Raw genomic sequence first — 19,739 nt, 5'->3', positions numbered from 1 at the left:
ATAAGTCACAAACACACAAGTTGCAAAAAGACAACATCATTATATGTTTACATTCTTCATCTACTACTCGTTAAAATTGTCCAATTGCATCTGTGTAGCCAGGCAAACTTAGCTTACGGAAGGAAGCTCTTGAATTAGCCTACAACCAACTAGTCTCGCTGAAACTACATGTAATGTTGTCCATAGTAAGCAGTCCCCAGCATAACGTAAGCTGCAGTCATTTTTAAATCCCCGTCTGGAAACGTTGTGAATGTGTCAGTAGTTCTACTTGAACAGTAGAATGACAGCCATACAGAGAGGTGGTCAAGGGAAGACGAAATAAAACGTAGTGTTTGTGTTCTGTAGGCTAGCGCAAGCCTACTGGCTATTTGTTATGGTGATGAGTAAACTTCATGACGTGACTCGTGCTCAGAAAGCGCATTGCACTTGTATATGTTAGGTAACTTTATAAAGCGCTGTTTGAACATTTAAACAAGGCAGGTGTGATATGGTGCTAGTAGGCTACGTAATACTGTAGGGAGTTTGTCAGGACGCTTGTTGTGGGCTCAGTAATTAATTGTGTCGTGGATGCACACTTGCTTCCACAAGTCTGCATTCTATCACCTAAAAAACATTTCTAAACTCAGGGGTCTCATGTCAAAACATGATCTAGAAAAACTTATTCATGCTTTCATCTCCAGTAGGGTTGATTACTGCAATAGCCTTTTCACAGGTCTTCCAAAAAAGACCATCAAAGAGCTTCAACTAATCCAAAATGCAGCAGCAAGGGTTCTTACAAGAACAAAAAGGGTAGTCCATATCACTCCAATCCTAAGGTCTCTGCACTGGCTCCCAGTGAGCTATAGAATTGACTTTAAAGCACTACTTCTTCTATTTAAAACATTAAATGGGATGGGACCCAGCTACCTACTGGATATGTTTCAATTATATGCACCAACTAGGTCTCTAAGATCACAGGAGAAAAACTTGCTAGTAATACCAGCTGTCAAAACGAAGTGTGGTGAAGCAGCCTTTAGTTGCTATGCTGCTAAGCTTTGGAACCAACTTCCAGATGATATCAAAAATGCTCCTACTGTTGTTAGTTTTAAATCCAGGCTCAAGACAAAGCTGTTTTCAGATGCTTTCACTTGATTAATTTTTACCTAAGTAATTAATTTCCTTTAACATAATTTCTTTTAATTTTGATTTTAATGATTTTACTTTATTTTAATTTCTTTTTAATCTTGGATTTTAATGATTTTACTTTTACTTTAATTCTTTGTTACTGTGATCCTCGTAGATTTTGTCTGCGGGATGATTTTTGGTGATCCTCGTAGATTTTGTCTGCGGGACGATTTTATTTGGTGATCCTCGTAGATTGTGTCTGCGGGACGATTTTTGGTGATCCTCGTGGAAGAGCCACGGGAAGAGCGCGCTTTACCCTCGTAGATTTTGTCTGCGGGACGATTTTTGGTGATCCTCATGGAAGAGCCACGGGAAGAGCGCGCTTTATGAGTTAAACCCATAATAATAATTAATCTCGAGGCTGATTAACTTTATTTCATTTTATTAATTTAATTTCTACTATTGTTTAATTCTTATTATTTTTCTTCCCCAATTATTTTATGTAATTTTATTTTCTATTTTTTACTGTTCTAAGCACATTGAACTGCCACTGTGTATGAAATGTGCTATATAAATAAACTTGCCTTGCCTGGATAAACGGTAATGAACGAAATACATCAATTAAACTCTTGACTTAAATGTTCTTATGCTACTTCACATTGCGCTGTAATGTACTGCACTAGTATTTATAATTCTTGCGCAAGTGATTCTCCTCGCTAGCGCTTCTGATTCGGAAAGCGATATACTCTTAAAGGAGCAGAGCCGCGGCCGCCCCCTCACTCCGACTTCCGTTCTCTGAACAGACTCTTAAAGGAGCAGCCGCTCCTTTTAACCAGAGCTTTTAACACTCCGTTCTCACTTTCTCTATCCTGGCCCTGCACAAAATTTCATGTTCAATTTTACAATTAAACATACATTTCATGGATATGAAGGTCTGTGTCAGTGTGTGCTATGTTTAATTTCATGTGAATTATAATGTTTACATTTATCGGTTATCGGCATCCCAATTCCATAATAATCGGTATCGGCCCTGAAAAAAACATATCGGTCGATCCCTACGCTGAATATCCTAACAATCACAAACACAGGCTTTGCAGGACTCCCCTCCACAGGCATGTTTCTTCCATAAGTCTTTATCGAAAGTGAAAGGGGTGATTTGATTGGTTTTCGACGTCACGTGACCTTTTCTGTTGGCGGGAGTTTGATTTCGATTTTTTTTTTCATTTTGCATTTTCTTCAAGCGGCGATTCCGAGAACCAACTAATTGAATTGGTGTGGCCTTAATGTAAAACCACACAAAAAATATTTCTGAAATGTTCTCCTCATTACTGCACAACATTTTTAAAATCCTGTTGATGAAAGCACAAAGGAGTGACAAAACATCCTCACCTTGGATGTGGGAGCTATCCTTCGTTTCTGTGTCTTAATCTGCCGGTGCTGTGTGCTGTTGACCTGCGAGTCTGCAGCCTGTGTAGGGGCCACGTGGGTTTGAGAAGGCTCTGGTGCTTTGGAGAAGGCCTCCAGTGGAGCCTGGTTAGCCACCGGGCCATTCTGCGGTGGAGGACTGGGCTGCCTTGCCAGTGGTAGAGAACCCGTGTTATTCAGAGAATTCTGCTGCCGCTGGCTCAGCTGACTTAGCACCAACGAAGGCTCTGGTTGCATCTTAAACTCCCCTAGAAGACACACAGTACAGAGAATCAACTATTTCCTAGTTGTTTAAATGGAAATGAACATTAACGGTGGCATAAATAATAGACCGCTGTTCTACTGGTTTGAAAATGATGTGAACTAAACTCACGACTGAATTGGGAGGGCAGTGAGGCACAGCTCTGTGTTCCAGGAGGTTTAATATCCCAGGATGAAGAGGGAACAGGCATCCCTGTACCCCCCAGTCCCCCTACAGGGGCACAGTTGTCTCCCGAGCTAGGAGGCTGGGAGGTAAGCTGCCCAAGACCTGGTCCCTTCAGCTGCTCCAGTATCTGTTGTCCAGCGGTCTGTCCCAGCTTAGGACCGCCCAGCTCCCCAAATCCAGAACCCAGAACTGAGGACTAGAGACATAAATAGGACCAAGGGCAAAAGAAATCTTAGGACACTTTCATTGCAACAATACTATTAATTAGAGTTAAAAATAAAAATTAAAAAATATTACTATATGCCAAATAATTCTGTTCAGTTTTTCAGTCCATCTACCAGATCTGCACTTTACGCATTAATCGTGGGCAATAATTTTAACGCTTCATCATAAGGACATTTTGATGCATCTCAAACATTCAGGTAAGTGAGTTTAAAGTTGCTGTTTAATAAAAGTTCTTGTCTGTGGTACTTGGCACCAATTTGAACCACCCTCTTTCTTGTTTCCAATGCCTCACCAGGGTGGCATGTGCATAGCTGGTAGTGCCGGTGGTGGCGCCTCCGTTGCGTGTGGGCTGGTGGTGGGAGTTGGTGAAGACGAGGCTGTGGCCAAGCCCTTGAGACGAGGCTGGCTTCAGATTCTCCAACTCCTCCCTGCCAGCAGGCTTCTGCAGCAGAGATGTCAGGTCCAGACTGCACAAGACAAAACAAAAACATAACTGCTCAGCAGCCACCATTGGTACAGGAGCAATCTAATTACAGCAAAAGTTGCATTGACTGGTTATAACGTGTAAAGTCATGTGTATTTGTCACCTTTGGCCAGGTGTGATATGATTCTCAGCTGGAGGTGCACACGACGAAGTGAACACCTTGGTCTCCGAGAGCTGAAAAGGACAAAACGTAAATCATGAGCTACTGGTTGTCAACTCTTAAAATATCATATGTTAAAAATAAATAGCTATGGTAATAGATGGCTTGACCTACACTCACATCCTCAGTCCAGTCTTCAGCTGCCCAGTCTTCCAGAGTGTTGCGCCATGCCACTGTAGAGCCATGATATAGAAAGCAAAGGGTGAAATCCTCTGCAAACTATGAGCTAGATCCTGCCACTAAAGTAAAAGTGGGGGTGTTTAAGTGCTTGTCTCTCTTACCTGTGCCATCTGTGGCATCGTTGGTCCCCGATTCCCAGACGTCAGCATGCGAGTTGGTCGTGCTACTATCCATAGTGTAGTCAGCTGGGTTAAAGGTCCTGCAGATTGAACATTAAAAAAAAAAAAAAAAGATTGCGATGAAAAGAAACTCTTAAATGGAGACTACAAAACCGTGAAAGGCCAGTCGATGCGTGCACATAGAGTACTGACCCCATTCCCTGTGCTGTGAACCTACTTGCCCCTGGGGCACGGCCTCTCCCTCTGCCTCCAGACACTGCACATACACGTGCATGCACACATGTAATCATTAACAAACTATTTGAAACACTACAAAGTGAGTACGTGCCCATGTTTGCATTTGCGTACCTCGTCCTTTCCCCCTACGCCCACGGTCAGAACCTTTCTCCACCGGTGCAGAATCCACTCCATTCTCCTCAACCCTTACTGACGACCACAAATTTACATGTGCAGAGAGAGAAAAAAAAATCTTCATATATAAATTATACATATGCAAAATCAATATGAAGAGTTGTTAAGCAAATTTCTTGGTTTCAAACATTAAAGGGATGTGCATTTGGCATTTAGACAAATGTTTTGTTTTTTTTGGGGGGGGGGGGGCGGTCGGACGGATACCCCTTTTCCACCAAATCAGTTCCAAAGCTGGTTCGGGGCCAGTGCTGGTGCACAACTCGTTCAACTTGCGAGCCAGCTTGCTTTTCCATAGCTCGGGGTGCTAAGGGGAGCCACGTCATTACGTCACTGTATACGTCAGTTACGTCACTGCGTTTGCATAAACCTTGGCGCAAACATCGAAGCAACAACAACACGGAGAAGAAGCAGCAGCAACAACAACAGGGTTCCTACAGATATTTTATGTTGAATTTACTACCTTTTTACTACCTTCACAATTTTTTTTACTACCACAGCGACAATTTGGATTTGGACATTTTCTCACAATTTAACAAGGTAATCTTTGAGTGTATGTGTTAGTCCAAGTGAATGTGCTATCCTGTGAATGATCAAACAGCGTTCAATATTGTCTCGTGTCAACATTTTATTTGATGGCGATAACACAGCCCTCTACATGTCTGATAGCTGTTCTCTCGAATCACAGATGAGTAGTGACCAAACTGATTTAGTGATTGCTCGATTTTTTCACTAAAACTTGACAATAAGGAAGGCAGCTCAGGCTGGGCTCTCTTGGATACGATAGGAGCGTAACCAGAGATTTGAGTGTTGAAACACAGTAGAAGGACCAAAAGCGCGGAAATAATTAGAATGCCGTTGTTGTGGGGGAAAATAGGGGATTGCTTCGCTTGACCTCCGGGAGAACACGCTAGTATCCAATATAAACTACAATTTGCCCAGCAGAGGTCGGAGGACAGAAAAAAACGTCGCGAGTCGCACACTCCTGTCTGCGATTCAGTCGCCTCAATCAAGCCTTTAAATAAATCGAGGACAGGACACGAGATGGCATTAGCAACTAATATAATTTCAGAGTTTAATTTTACGTCGTCTAGCTTCTTCGCCGTTTTGTTATGCTTACATCGTCGGTCACTATATAGGCCTAGTTTGATCGAAGCATAGCGTTCACAATGTGATAGCATCCCTCTCCCAACGCACAACACAGAGATAGCAACAGCAAACTACATGAAACATATAATAACGAGTTTAAACGCCATGTATGCACATACCGGTATGTTTTAGTGGTATGAACTTTGTTACCGTTAGCCCACAGAAATCCCTATATTGGCTGACTCATCTTTGTTCGAGCCCCAGTGGTTCAAAGCATGTGAAAAAAACAGCTGTATTTCACCACAGTTCATTAAACAGTACGAAGGCTAATTGGATAAAATAATCAAACAATCGCTAACATGTTTAGATGCAAGCAGTGTCGCGTATGTAACAGCAACGTATAAGTTTACTTTGATGTGATGCAACAGGTCGTCAGCTCGTCCATGCCCCAGGAATTGTGAGCCGAAGTACCTCGACTGTACACAACCATCCTCCAAAAACCGAACGTGGATGTCCATTTGTTTTTTCTTGGACGTTTGGTTCATGCTCTCGTCAAACATAATTACAAAAGGTCCGGCGTTAGTTATTGCCTCGACCAGGTGCCTCTTAAAATAAGGGGCAATGCCAAATTTAATCATGTACCTGGTTTTGTCACTGGCCAAAGCAAATGATTTGGCGATCTGGGAGTCCGGGAACATCCTCCGAAACAGATCTCCGATGCCTTCGTTAGAACTGAAGGAGTGGTGTTTCACCGCCAAATCCAAACACCACAGTACCTCAGCCTCAAGCGAGTTAGTGCCAGTTATGACCGTCTGATGTCCTGAAAGGCTGGTGGTAGCCATGGCGGTAGTATTACCAACGGTGGATTCAGGGTTTATCGGAGCAGGCGAGATTGAGGGCGTTGTGACCGTAGTAGTCGCAGAAGTGCCTCGGCAAAACAACGACAACGGTAGCTGTCTATTTTGTCCACACATCCTTCCCTGGTGGATATTCGATTCCATGTGGGACCTAATAGCCTTCACTCCCATCCAGGTAATGCTAATAGTTTTCTTGCACACTATGCAGAACGCCTCTCGCTGATTGCCATCTACCACCTTTAGCCAGTCTTTAAAATCAGGTTCCTCCAGCCAGAGGTCTGAAAATTTGCATTTCCCCATTGTTTAATTCTCGTGCAGATGTCGCCAGTTGGGTCACCAGATAGATTCGACTAGAGCCGTATAAACAAAGTCAGTCTCGTACTAAACAATCTCTGGTATAAATTTATACTGGATTCGACCGTTATTGGAATTCAATGCGCATGCGCCACCAACTCCTCACTGCGGTCCTCCTCGATACATAAAAATAAATTCGCCCAAATGTAGTAATTTATGGATATTATGGCATGCAGGTTAATTAAACGAATTAGAAAACACATAGGCCCAGTTGGATGGGGGTCAAAAAAATTTACTACCACATCAGATTACGTTTACTACCTTTTACTGGCCATAATTTAGCCTATTTTAATTAACTACCTTTTAAAACCCCACGGGAACCCTGAACAACAACAATAATGGATGACTTCAAGTTTGTACAGCTGCTGCTTCTGGCTTTACGGTGCTTCATTGGGATCAGAAAACGGCAGATCCAATATGTTTGTGTTGATCGACAGGTTTTGAGTGGACAGCGATTACATTCTAGGAGACAGGTAATAACCTAATAACGTTTTGACTCTTACTTACACTGAATGTGAGATGGTTATGTTAGCCTTTGTCATGAGCTAACGTTAGCCGGTGTTATGTCGGCTTTGGCGGTCTTGCTATTGTTGTTGGTCTTAACAACTCCGCCCCCCTGCTGACGTAAGCGGTTCTTTCCTCTGGCCCAGCAAAGAGTTGGTGCTAGCCTGGAACCGTTTTTTCTGGTCCCAGAACCAGTTCTTTTTCAGTGGAAACAGAAAACCCGGTTCCAAACTAAGCACTGGCCCCAAACCAGCCCTGGAACTGATTTGGTGGAAAAGGGGCAACCATGACTCTTTACATAGTTTACTGTATTTGTACCCTCCACAAAATAAACCACCTGTAAGTCTCTGGCCAATGTTTAATTGAATAATTCTTCAACAAACACGGAATCCTGCTATTCATGCACTACTTTGATCAGTTATTATTGTGACTTGAGGTAAGTCCATTCCCAAAACATATACCCAACAGTTTAGTCCATAGAATAACAGCAACATCTATGAAACGTCTAAGAACCCTCAGCTTCTCTTACCCGGCCGATTACGACCGGCCCCCTTTCCTCTCCGGTTTGCTCCTCCACGAGCCTTGCTGCTCTCCTTCTCGCCTTTCTTCTCTCGATTCTCCTTGTTCTCCTTGCTCTCTGAGGAAATGCCGTCCTTTCCCAGGCTTTTCTTCTTGCCCACTGTCTCCCAAGAGGTCTAGAAGAGTGCAGAGACAACCTTTAAAAGATTCATCAGTAAAGACAAATATACCGACACATGCTGCGATATGTCAAAGTTGTGTCGAATAACTTCTATAAATTCTGTTTGATACTCTGACGTAAATAACATGTTGCAAACTAAAACAGGTGCAAGTCTGTGATAAAGTGGCAAGAATATTCAGCTAGTCGTGCAAATCAATTAGTCAGTTCATACCTATGAAGCCAAATCAGAGCGAAATTAATAGTTTTGGTTCGCTTGTATATAATTAAATGAGCCAATTTTTAATTTAATAAAAAAATAAACATTTGCCAAGTGTACACAAATCACAAAAATGACCGGAACACAAAGAACGTGGAGTTGGTGTAAAACAAACAATTAAATAGTTACATAAATAACTAGATTAAAACATAATATGTATCACGTCCAGTGTTTGTTTGTTGGTCTAAATATCCAGAATACTTCACATTTCTGTAGTGCTATGTTCTGCGTGTCCTTCAGCTCAGTTTGTGTCTTGCAGCATAGTTTAGAACTTTGCATCTACAAAAACACTGCAACAAAAATACATGGTATGTTTTGGGTCACTTCCTGCAGTTCGTTTGATTGAGAGTCGAATTGCTTTCTCACTGCCCTAGAGTTCATCTGGACGCAGACCAACCACCTTGCTCAGATGCTCTCAAATTGCTTGTTTTTTGTCCGAGGTTGATTGCTGTGTTCTCACCGGCCTAAAAAAGGATAACACGCCATGGCTCGATTCAAATGGACTAAACTCTGTATACGTGAAAGCACCTGAAGAAATATTTGAATGTCGCACATTTACTAAAAGGAGCGAGTCGCTACTAAGGAATGAACGTGATCTGTAATTGTAAACGACATGACATTAAGCAGTTCATGTTTTGAGACTGTGGTGCAGGTACAACCCTGTTCTGACCCAGGATTACCCACAGATCAGCTCACAGAAATGACCCGGTTTCTATTTTAGAGATTTTCCAGAAATCAAACAAACATTCACTGGGTCTGTTACGCACATAATGTTAATCTCGGAAACATCAACCTAACAAAAATTATTTGTACAGGCAATCTGATATTACTTCTGAGACCAGGAAGTTCTGAGTATTCCTAATTACAAAAATAGAAGACAGTTTTTTATTCTTTAATATCTACCGACACTATATTGCCAAAAGTTTGTAGATGCCTGACCTTGTACCTTCTGAAAATTCTATTCCAAATTTAAGTCTTTGCTGTTATTATAAATCACCGTTACTCTTCTGTGAAGGCTTTCTACTAGATTTTGGAGCATGGCTGTGGGGATTTGCTCTTTCAGCCACAAGAGCATTAATGAGGTCATGTACTGATGTCAGGCAAGGAGGTCTGGGGCTCAACTGGTGTTCTAGTTCATCCCAAAAGTGTTGAGTGGGGTTTAGGTCAGAGCGCTGTGCAAGAAACTCGAGTTCTTTGACTCCAACTTTGACAAACCATGTCTTCATGGAGCTTGCTTTGTACACAAGAGCCTTGTTATGCTGGAACGTGCTTGGATTCCTCAGTTCCAGTGAAGAGAAACTGTATATAGTATACAACGGTGTGCTTCCAACTTTGCAGCAACAGTTTGGGGAAGAACCACATACAAGTGTGATGGTCAGGCACCCATAGATTTTTGATTATATAGTATAACTTAATCCTCGAAAATAACCCTTAAAACCAGTGTGTGTGTGTTCTTACGGTGTCAGAGGTCCCCTCCAACAGGAAGTTGATGGCTCTGTTGACATCCTCATTACAGTCATGAAGAGCGACCATGCACTCATCCTGGTTCTTCCCCGTCACCTCCATGAGCTACAAAGCATACAATGGTAGTATTTTAAAATGCTAACTGTGCACATGTTTATAAACATGGGGAAGCCATGGCCTAATGGTTATTAAAGGTTAGAGAAGCAGCTTTGGGACCAAAAGGTTGCCAGTTCGATTCCCTGGACCATCAGGAATGGCTGAAGCGCCCTTGAGCAAGCACCGAACCCCCAACTGCTCCTCAGGCTGCTCTGGATATGCTGTACGTTGCTCTGGATAAGAGCGTCTGCTAAATGCCATTAATGTAATGTAATGTAAAAAAGCTGCACACAACTTTCTGCGATTGATGTGATGAATGAAGGTTTAAAGATGAACCTGGGTCTCACCTGGTTGACTTTATCTTCGAAATCTGCATCATTCTTATCGTAAATCATCTGGGCAAGTCGGATCTGTTCGGCTGTAGCCTGAAAAAGAAAAACACACGCCGCCACAGCAAGAACAAAAATTAAGAAATGACAGCGAAAACCAAGTTTGTGACCATGTCTGTTCATAAACCTAGACTCTTGTGGTTATTTGTATTTAATTCTTACTCACCGACTTGTATTAAAGTAAATGATTAAGCCTAGCCTGATGTACATGTTGAAAGCAAAGACAAATTACACGCAGTGTGTGTTAATGTATCAACACGCGTGCTTGGTGTGTACCTGAAGCTGTTTCTGTGGCTGGGTGGTCTGTGCGGATGTGGGCAGCACTTTCTCCCGAGTGCCCCGGGCTCGGTCGCCGCCCAGCGAGGTCATCATATACAGTATATACAAAAGAATGTATGTACAAAATAGAAAATCTGGAAAAGAAAACGCAAAAAGAAGTGGTTACACTTACATACTACGCTATCCTACAAATTGGTTCGCTTCAACTGCAGCCAAAGGACACGTCCATTTAGATCATAAATGTAGTCCTAATAAATAGCGCACACACTATAATAACATACCATACAGCCACTCCCTAAGAGCATGAGCACATCTGGAAGGAGAGTTTAAGTAATACTCTGCTCCACAATCTCTATCCATGACATCTGTAATATATTTGTGATTACCACGGCTAAGAATTTCAACACACTCCCTTGCACAAAGAGCAAAACACAAAACTTGTTGACCCAAAACTCACCCAAGGGCAAGGGGAGTTGCTGAGGTGGTCAAAAATTTTTTTTTTTCCCTTTTCTCCTTTAATGAAACATGCATTCACTTTCTTTGTTTGTCCTTTCAGAAATAGGACTACTTTATTAAAAAGGAGAATTGCCAGTTATTTGTTAACAAGACAGACATGATCAACAGACACCACAAATATTCAGAGAAAAAGTCTAAAATAGTTACAAGACTTTGCACTGACTGCAGGGCTTTGAACCAGAATTTTTTCCTATTGGTTCGTTCCGAACAGAAACGGAATTTTAACGTTTCCGGTTTTGGGTTCCACCATTAAATAGACGTTCCCGAACCAGTTAGAACAAAAAAATTTCGTTCCCGGAACGGTTAATTACATTCCCTGTCAGCTGTTTAACAAATGGCTATAAAATTATGTCTCTGTCTCATCCAGCTTAAGCCAAATGTAGGCTAATTCTATTACAACCTTCATTAAATAAGACAAGAAATAATTCAAAACAATTATTATTTCAAATGTTGGCGATTTGGATTCTCAGTATGTCTTCCCATCTACACAAACAGAAAAAGTGCCAAACATGAAAGATAATTTGTTTAGTGTGTTACCAAAGGCTAGTCAGGCCCTATGCATTGATAGGCTAACAGAGGTTAACGTCATTTAATGTTCGCGAGCCTCTCATTAACGTGGACAAATATATTGATATCGTGTTTGAAATTGACGTTTTTGAATAACAATAGACTGCAATATTTACCTCTTATGGCCCTTTTCCACTACCCTTTTTCAGCTCACTTCAGCTCGCTTCAGCTCACTTCAGCCCGACACGGCTCGCGTTTCGACTATCTCAAAACAGCGCGACTCAGCTCGCTTCAGCCCTGCTTAGCACCCAAAACTCGCACGGTTTTGGAGTGGGGCTGAAGCGAGCCAAACCGAGCTGAGTGAGGCTGGGGGCGTGAGCAGACACTTCCCTGTGCACTGATTGGTGAGGAGGAGTGTCCTCACATGCCCACACACGCCCCGCGAGCACGCTGGGATCTGTAAACACCGTAAACCCAGAAGAAGAAGAATTACGAGAATTTCTGGAGCCTTATGCGCCTCGCCTCATCTACACGCTCTTGCCAGTATCTGTTGGCGTTGTCGGTGACAACAAGCCACAGAACCAAGACCAGCAACACTAACGACTCCATGTCCTCCATGTTTATTGTTTACTATCCGGGTCGTGAGACTACCGCTTAAAAGATCACTGATGTCACTGTTTGCGCCGCTTAACGACATCACGTGACGTCCACCCACTTTCACTAACTCCACCCAATGTGTCCACCCACTTCCAGCCAGCACGGTTCAGCGCGGTGGTAGTCGAAATGCAACTCCAACAGCCCCGCTCAGCTCGACTCAGCCCAACTCAGCACGGCACGGCTCAGCCGCGTTTGTAGTGGAAAAGCGGCATTATTTAAGATGTGGAGACGTGATAGTAGTCCACCCTCCCGCTCTCTACATTCAGCCCATGTTTACATTAGACCGTATCAGCGGATCATCAGATTAACGTTTTTAAAACGATTAGTGTGCACACAGCAACACCAATACACGATTTGCGTGCACATAGCAACGCCAATACACGGATACGCTCGGCTCTGCAGGCATCCTGCACTCCAAATCACTCCGCCCTGAACAGCGAGTGCCCTCTGGAGGGTGCGCACTCCGGCCCTGCGCAGCTCACACAGCGCGCGAGTGAAGTGCACAAGCCACGATTCGGGACTGAGCCGCTGTGTGTGTGATCCCAGCGCACATCACTTACTACTTGCAAGTGGAAGGATGGCAAGCCTAAAGACAATCATAAGTACACAATGGGCAGTATTTGCATCAGTATTTGCAGTATTTTCATACTTTTATACTCTTTAATGAAAGGTGATACAAGGCAGAAGTCCGCGCTGTTTTTCAGCAGTCGAGTCACATGACCAACGCCAGCAAATCAGGAAGGTGGATGTCACAGTGACGTTGTCCAATGAGACGCCAGCTAGAGCTCAGCACAGCGTATCCGCGTATTCTGAATGTTTACACAGCACCGGAGCTGACACAATCTGGATTGAATACGTGGACGCTGGCGGATTCCCGTTTCCCGGCGTTTCCAGGCGGTTTAATGTAAACGGCCAGTGCATCCGCGAAGAAAACGAGACAGATACGGTCTAATGTAAACGTAGCCTCAGTCAGCGAACGTCACACAGGAAGTGAACCCCAGCGGGTCATAGAAATTTGCGCAGGAGAAGAATGACTTTTTTATTTGTAGGCTACGGAAACTTTGAGGAACGAAATAAAAACCGGTATTAACCGGTTACCATTATTTTTAATAAGTGTTTCTGTTCCGGAACATAAAAAATAATAAAGTTTCTGGTTTCGTTTCTGTTCCATGTGAAATAGAAAAAGTTCCCGGTTTTCGTTCCTTGAACCGGTTCAAAGCCCTGACTGACTGTATTATTCAGTGTTCGAACCTTGGCTCACCCTATGCCTATTCAGTGTAGCTAATAATTTCAGTTTTAAATTTGCATTTTATAATCACATATTTGAAACGCTGATTGATGTAAAGCTAATAACTTGAATAAACATAGAGAATAAAACACTTCATGATGCGCTGTTACAGAAAAACAATCAACGACTGTTCAGTTCTGATGGCACTACTGTGCCAAAGTTGATTTTCCAATAACCAAACGTCACAAAGTATTTTATTCCTCTTACACCACCGGCGTGACCAGATTCCAGTGTGAGAGGGACTTTGACTTGACACCACCTCTTAAAGTAATTAATCTTATTTGAGTCTGTTTCACTCTCCCGATGTGCTGCACTAGTGTACGTCAGCAAAAAAATTTGACACACTTCCCCATCCATCTACCTCCAGTACACAAACTAGCATCAACTCAAACAGCCTACTATTCCAGCCCATTACTGAGTACTAACACTAACCAAGTTTCCTATAATCCTTAGTGTTAGAATTTTAAAAACCTCTCCTCACGTCACCTTGAAACCTAACGAAAGGTTTGTTGAATGTACTTTTAAATATAAGGTCGGTTTGTTTTATTTGAGACGTGGTTCGTAACGGCAATCAAGAAGACAGCGGAAAGTTTTAAGAGAGACGGAGCTGGTCAGTGTGCATCGAACTGCTAAACATTTTACGGTTTGACTCGGAAACCTGACGGACAGGGACGTTTCACAGCTGTGCTGTTTAGTGAATGTCAGCGAGTGTGTGAATAACCACGGGGCTTCTGCATATGCACGCAAAATTATATGCCAAGTAAAGCGAGTGCCTTGCGTCAGCCCATGAATTATTTTCCTAGAACACAACACCTCTCAAAAGACTGGAAGTCAGTGCAAGAAATATTCCTTTGTTTTTTTTAGTCACTTATGTGGCTGACATAACAAAATATTCAAATGCTACAGGAGTCTCATATTACACATCACATCCATATGGGGTTGTTTGGGAACCTCGGATTTAATGCACTATTTATAGAAGAGTCTAATGCTTTAATAGGCATTTTAATAAATGGTGCTTAATGTCATGTCATTTTTCTCAAATGCATCAAGAATTAGGCCCAAGGCTGGAAAAAGTCACATTAGAACATGCAAGAGGATGGTAAATATCTCTTCGTGATTTCGCTCATCAATTTATGTCCAACATTTCGACAATTTATGATCATGCATTCTCCCCTTTAATGTTCAAGCAGCACATTATTTCATATAATAATGTCCTTCTGCAGTCAAAGGTGCGGTTACCAGACTCCAGACTCTCTAATGAAAAGCCTGTTGTATTGTTGTATGGAGGCTTACAGGATGTACTGCAACTCCATTGTGAAGCGTTTAACCCTCAGAATTCGAGTGAGTATAATAAATAAGCAATAAAACACTTCAGGGCGTGCTGTTAGGTACGGAAAGGAAAATCAACAACCATTGATAAATGGGTGTCACGTCATATGAAGGTACTGTTACCACCCGGAATTTGATCATTTTCCAATAACCGCACATCCTTTAACCCTCTCATACCAAAGGAATTTGCATGCGAGCACATTTTTTTAAAATTTATTAGGCTACTGAATGACAGGTCATGCTTTTTAACCACTTTTAACCACACTGAGTCTCCAGCCTCTCTTTTTCCCCCTCTCTTCTCAAGTTAATAAGACATAATAATGCTTCCATAAATGCTAAACAAATGTCAGCATATTACTGATATGTTTTCTTGATCAACACATTTTGTTCTTCCTTAATTATTCACTTTTATTATAGAAATGATAACATATTAGAAAAAGTGCATTAATATAAACCTGTGATTTGAATTACAGCTGGAACTACTGTCAGAGTTGTGTTTATATTAAAAAAAAAGTATCACCTACAGATCAATCAGAATCAAGAATTAGAACAGTGTCGTGGTATTCAAATACATCGTTAAGTAAGTAACTTATAAAATTCAGTTTATAATCATTAAAGGCGTAACAGAAGAAATTCACACAGCTGATTAGAGCCTAAGAGATAAATCGGCGTGCCGATATTATCGACTGTCATGAGCCGACTGCAGATAAATTGGTATTGTATCAGCGTTTATAACGGACAATAAACGACAAAAAAGAAACAGAGAGACAGGAAGATGGCTCCTTCAACTGTTATGAGTGTTGTTCTTGCGTAGTTTGTCCACTAAAGGGAACACTGCAACTCCACTACTGGTAACATGTTTGGGATGCCACAAACACAACAATCAGCTAACCCAAGCAGATTAGCCCAAGATTGAGATGAACTGTGCTGTCATGTGAAAAAAACCTTAACCTTAAAAAAACCCAAAAACTTAACCTTAAAATAAAATACTTAAATGATAATAAATATCCCCCATCACATCTCATCTTAAATAGTACTTTTATACACATGACTCATCACAATTTTAATATATTTTCTTGTACTTTTGTTCAAAGTACTAAACTACGGTATGTCATGTTGTCTTGGTGAGGACTTTGAAATAGCTACACAAAACAAAATGTTAAAGAAAAAATTTGTTTTGTGTTTCTGAAGAAAAAAAAAGATCATCAGACAGTATATGATGACCGATTTTGATATTTGAGTAAAGCCAATATAAAAGTCTTCCAAATCCTATATCGCTCAGGCTCTTACAGCCGATCTCAAAGTACAAAGTACGTGTCCGATACCAAGGTGAAAACCTGGATCAGTACTGGACCGGATTTGAGGGGCTTTCCCAAAACCATCGGACATACTTCATGTCATGTCATGAACATATGAGACAGAAATTGACAATTTGCGATGAACATAATTCACAACTTTCCCGAAAGACTTTGTTTATCCCTAAAGTGCACATCTTGGGTATATTTATGAGCAAGATCAATGTAATTCTCTTATTTTATATTAAACTTTGGTCAAATATCTGTCACATTTTGTGCAATTTTTTTTACCTTGCGCAATACCAGAAAAATTCAGTTGAAATCAAGCCATTTGAGGCGAATTCGTCTGCCTCTGAAAAAACTTGGCATTTGGATTTCCCGGCAAACACTGATTTTTGTGACGTCACACGCGGGACGCCTCCTTCTGAATCCCATGTCAGCGTTGGTTTGTTTATGAGAATACGACCTGGTGGTTTTCTGCAAATTTCTTCAACATTATCATGTAATTATTAAAAAGGTTAACAGATGTATCGTAGGAAGGTGTAGCAACACCAATCATGATGGGATTAGTACTCATCATTTTCCAAAAGACCGGACAACAACAGAGAAATGGGAGCACTTCGTGCGAGGCACCCGGAAAAAGCCGAGCCGAGAAAAAGACCAAGAAAATCGGTAATTCACAAGTGGACTGTTGCCAGGGTAAGAAATAAGAGAGACTATACTCTAAATTAGGTGTTCCTGTGTTTGTGTGGCACACGGATAATGTTATTTATTGACACACACAAAAGTAAACAACACGAAAGCGCTGGGCGATAATACACTTACTTCACATGTATCAAGGGATATGCGTGTCAGGGCTTGAGATCTTGGGACCTGTCAAACACATTAAATGTATATAGAACCCTGCTTAGCTGATTCCATGTGTGTACCTAATGAAATCTTTCTCCTACAGTAGCCAGTACTCTTCTAAATGAATAAATATATAAATACATAATAGTAATTAGAAAAAATATGATTTATGTAACAATAGATAGATGAGCAGTGATACATGAATCCATGGGTTTAGAAGCTCGGGCGACAATTCCATATCTCATCTCATTATCTCTAGCCGCTTTATCCTGTTCTACAGGGTCGCAGGCAAGCTGGAGCCTATCCCAGCTGACTACGGGCGAAAGGCGGGGTACACCCTGGACAAGTCGCCAGGTCATCACAGGGCTGACACATAGACACAGACAACCATTCACATTCACACCTACGGTCAATTTGGAGTCACCAGTTAACCTAACCTGGATGTCTTTGGACTGTGGGGGAAACCGGAGCACCTGGAGGAAACCCACGCGGACACGGGGAGAACATGCAAACTCCGCACAGAAAGGCCCTCGTCGGCCATGGGGCTCAAACCCGGACCTTCTTACTGTGAGGCGACAACACTAACCACTAACCGCCCACAATTCCATATTTCAATGCAAAATCGCTAGCTGCTAAATTTGGTCTACACAGACTGCACTGAATCCATGCAAGCTCTCGCAGCCTGCTGGCGGATCCGCACGTAACGTCACGAATCTGGCTCCAGACTCCCTTGGGATTTTGTTATTTTATTTTTTTCTGCTGTAGACAGGTGGCCTTGTGCAAAATTAACCTTCTGGATGAGTGTGTAAAGGGACACACTTTCATATAAAAAAAAACACGAAATTGGTCCAAGATATACACTTTAAGCCATTTTTAACTCAGTGAGAGACTCTTGTGTGAAATTGGTTTGGGTTATTAAGAGCCTAATATTGGTATTGTATTTTTAAAAAATTAAATAAAATACACACATACATACTGGATCTTCACCCTTAGAAAAGTTTAACTAACATCCTCAGCTTGAGTGGAAGTTTAGTTAACCTCATGTCTCTGAGTATTCACTGAGAATAAACCTGTTAGATGCATTAATGACATTTTGACTAGAAAAGCCTCTGATTTCTGTCAAAAGTAAAGTGGGGGGAAAAAAGTCTCATCTGTCAAAAAGTCAGAAGTAGCTTTGTTAACTCAGTGGGCCCACGGAGATGTATTCCTCAACACTTTCTTAGAGCCTACTTAAACTGATTCTTTTCTTTGACGTAAATAAGTCATATTTATAGAAAGGATTATATAGAGCTTGGATTACGTAACATAAAACAAGCAAACGAAAGGGGAAGCGAGTCACGATTCAATTCAAACAAAGGATGGAGTTTATTATTCCATGTTGAAACATTTCGAAAGAACCGAGTCATCAGGCTAACTCATTATTAACAATTCAATTCCGAGTCGACTCACAGAGTTGACACATTGGAAATGCTTCGTTAATTATTATTATTTTTTTAAATGTTGTGTATGAGTACGTTTCATGTGAAATGTAAACAACGTTAGCAATGTCAGCTAAGAAGCTAAAGCTAGCTGGAGTCCTTTGTGTCCAGGATGGCTAAGTGCTAACTCGGTCCTGCTTGCTAGCTAGCTAGTTAGCCAAGTCTGATTTCCTTTTCGGTTCGCTTCGATTGTTAAGGGTTTAGCGAGCTAGCTAACGAGGTGAAGTTAAGCCAGCTGGCTAGGTCGTAAATACACAACCAAAATTTTAATTTATTTAACTGGTCGTTAATTAAGCGAAGAAGGAAATAAAATACAGAGCCAGACTGTTACAGGCCCGTCAGTGGTATTATTCAGAAAATGGCCCCACACACACCGAACAGCCGGAGACGATGCTAGCACTTTTGCCGGGAACATGCTAACGTGAACGGTGAAGAAGCTGCATACACACACACACAAAATACACACAAATATTTCCCATTATTAATTCCTTTACACACTGAACAACACAAGAAACATCCCAGTCAACACGTCATCACTGACATATACCCACACGCCTAACAGTCACTTTTCTGAAACGTTTCTGAGATTTGTTTTATATTTTGTTAAGCTATAAATATATTATTACCTGCTAACACGCTTCCCTCAGCCCAGCAGCAAGCAGACACGGTCACGTGACACAACCAGGCGCGCGGCCGCCGCAGAACAACAGCGCCACGGGCACGCGCACAGCTTGCCAGAAAACAATACAAAACCAGTATACAGTATACATTAGATCGAGTAATGCTCTTTATCGTCCATAAATACAGTGCATGGTTAAAATAACCCCACACACACACACTCGGATTATGATCAGTTAAAAACGACACCATCGTGGGTTTGACAGATTAATAGATGAAGTTTGGGAAGTAAACAATGGTGTATTTGAACGCATGTCAGCTGTTTTAGGTCAGGGAATGTAGAAGATATTATACACTGTCAATAAATATATATAGCACAGTACTGAAGCTTTAAATTCATAAAATTTCACCCATCCTACATGATCATGATGAACTGTTCATGTACAAGCACTAATATTCTCCAAACCTTCAAAATACATCTATTTACAAATGATGTTCTCAAGAAGTGTTAAGTAACACAAGTCTGAGTAAACAAACATGAAAGAAAGAAAGTGCACGCGCTGCGCGCAGCCGCATAACGGTACAGTGTGGCGTGCACGCGCATTGCTGAACTGCGCTGAGCGCGTTCACGGCGCGGTCGTGGCGTGCACGGCTACTCCTCAACCTTTATATTCCCCTTTAT

At 41.7% G+C, this 19,739-nt stretch overlaps 1 protein-coding gene across 3 annotated transcripts in view; it reads right to left on the bottom strand.

Moving 5' to 3' along the window:
• ubap2a (ubiquitin associated protein 2a) overlaps positions 1 to 19,090 on the bottom strand; it is a 28,860-nt gene extending 9,770 nt beyond the window's left edge. For 2 of the 3 annotated variants that reach the window (XM_060935494.1, XM_060935495.1), the window contains exons 1-14: positions 19,066 to 19,089; positions 16,938 to 16,985; positions 10,518 to 10,654; positions 10,200 to 10,277; positions 9,751 to 9,861; positions 7,866 to 8,031; positions 4,473 to 4,550; positions 4,317 to 4,380; positions 4,107 to 4,204; positions 3,940 to 3,998; positions 3,769 to 3,839; positions 3,474 to 3,648; positions 2,903 to 3,152; positions 2,494 to 2,777 (exon numbers count right to left, since the gene is read on the bottom strand). In XM_060935494.1, the coding sequence (XP_060791477.1) occupies positions 2,494 to 2,777; positions 2,903 to 3,152; positions 3,474 to 3,648; positions 3,769 to 3,839; positions 3,940 to 3,998; positions 4,107 to 4,204; positions 4,317 to 4,380; positions 4,473 to 4,550; positions 7,866 to 8,031; positions 9,751 to 9,861; positions 10,200 to 10,277; positions 10,518 to 10,613 (1,530 nt within the window). In that variant the 5' untranslated portion in view covers positions 10,614 to 10,654; positions 16,938 to 16,985; positions 19,066 to 19,089. Of the gene's footprint in view, positions 1 to 2,493; positions 2,778 to 2,902; positions 3,153 to 3,473; positions 3,649 to 3,768; positions 3,840 to 3,939; positions 3,999 to 4,106; positions 4,205 to 4,316; positions 4,381 to 4,472; positions 4,551 to 7,865; positions 8,032 to 9,750; positions 9,862 to 10,199; positions 10,278 to 10,517; positions 10,655 to 16,937; positions 16,986 to 19,065 lie in introns of all 3 variants that reach the window. The other variant, XM_060935496.1, reaches the window with a different exon arrangement.
• Positions 19,091 to 19,739: the final 649 nt, after the last annotated feature.

Source organism: Neoarius graeffei, chromosome 12, assembly GCF_027579695.1.
Source record: "Neoarius graeffei isolate fNeoGra1 chromosome 12, fNeoGra1.pri, whole genome shotgun sequence".
Lineage (NCBI taxonomy): Eukaryota > Metazoa > Chordata > Actinopteri > Siluriformes > Ariidae > Neoarius > Neoarius graeffei.
Note: the sequence above shows the minus strand (reverse complement) of the source record. Positions and strands in the feature narration are given on the sequence as shown.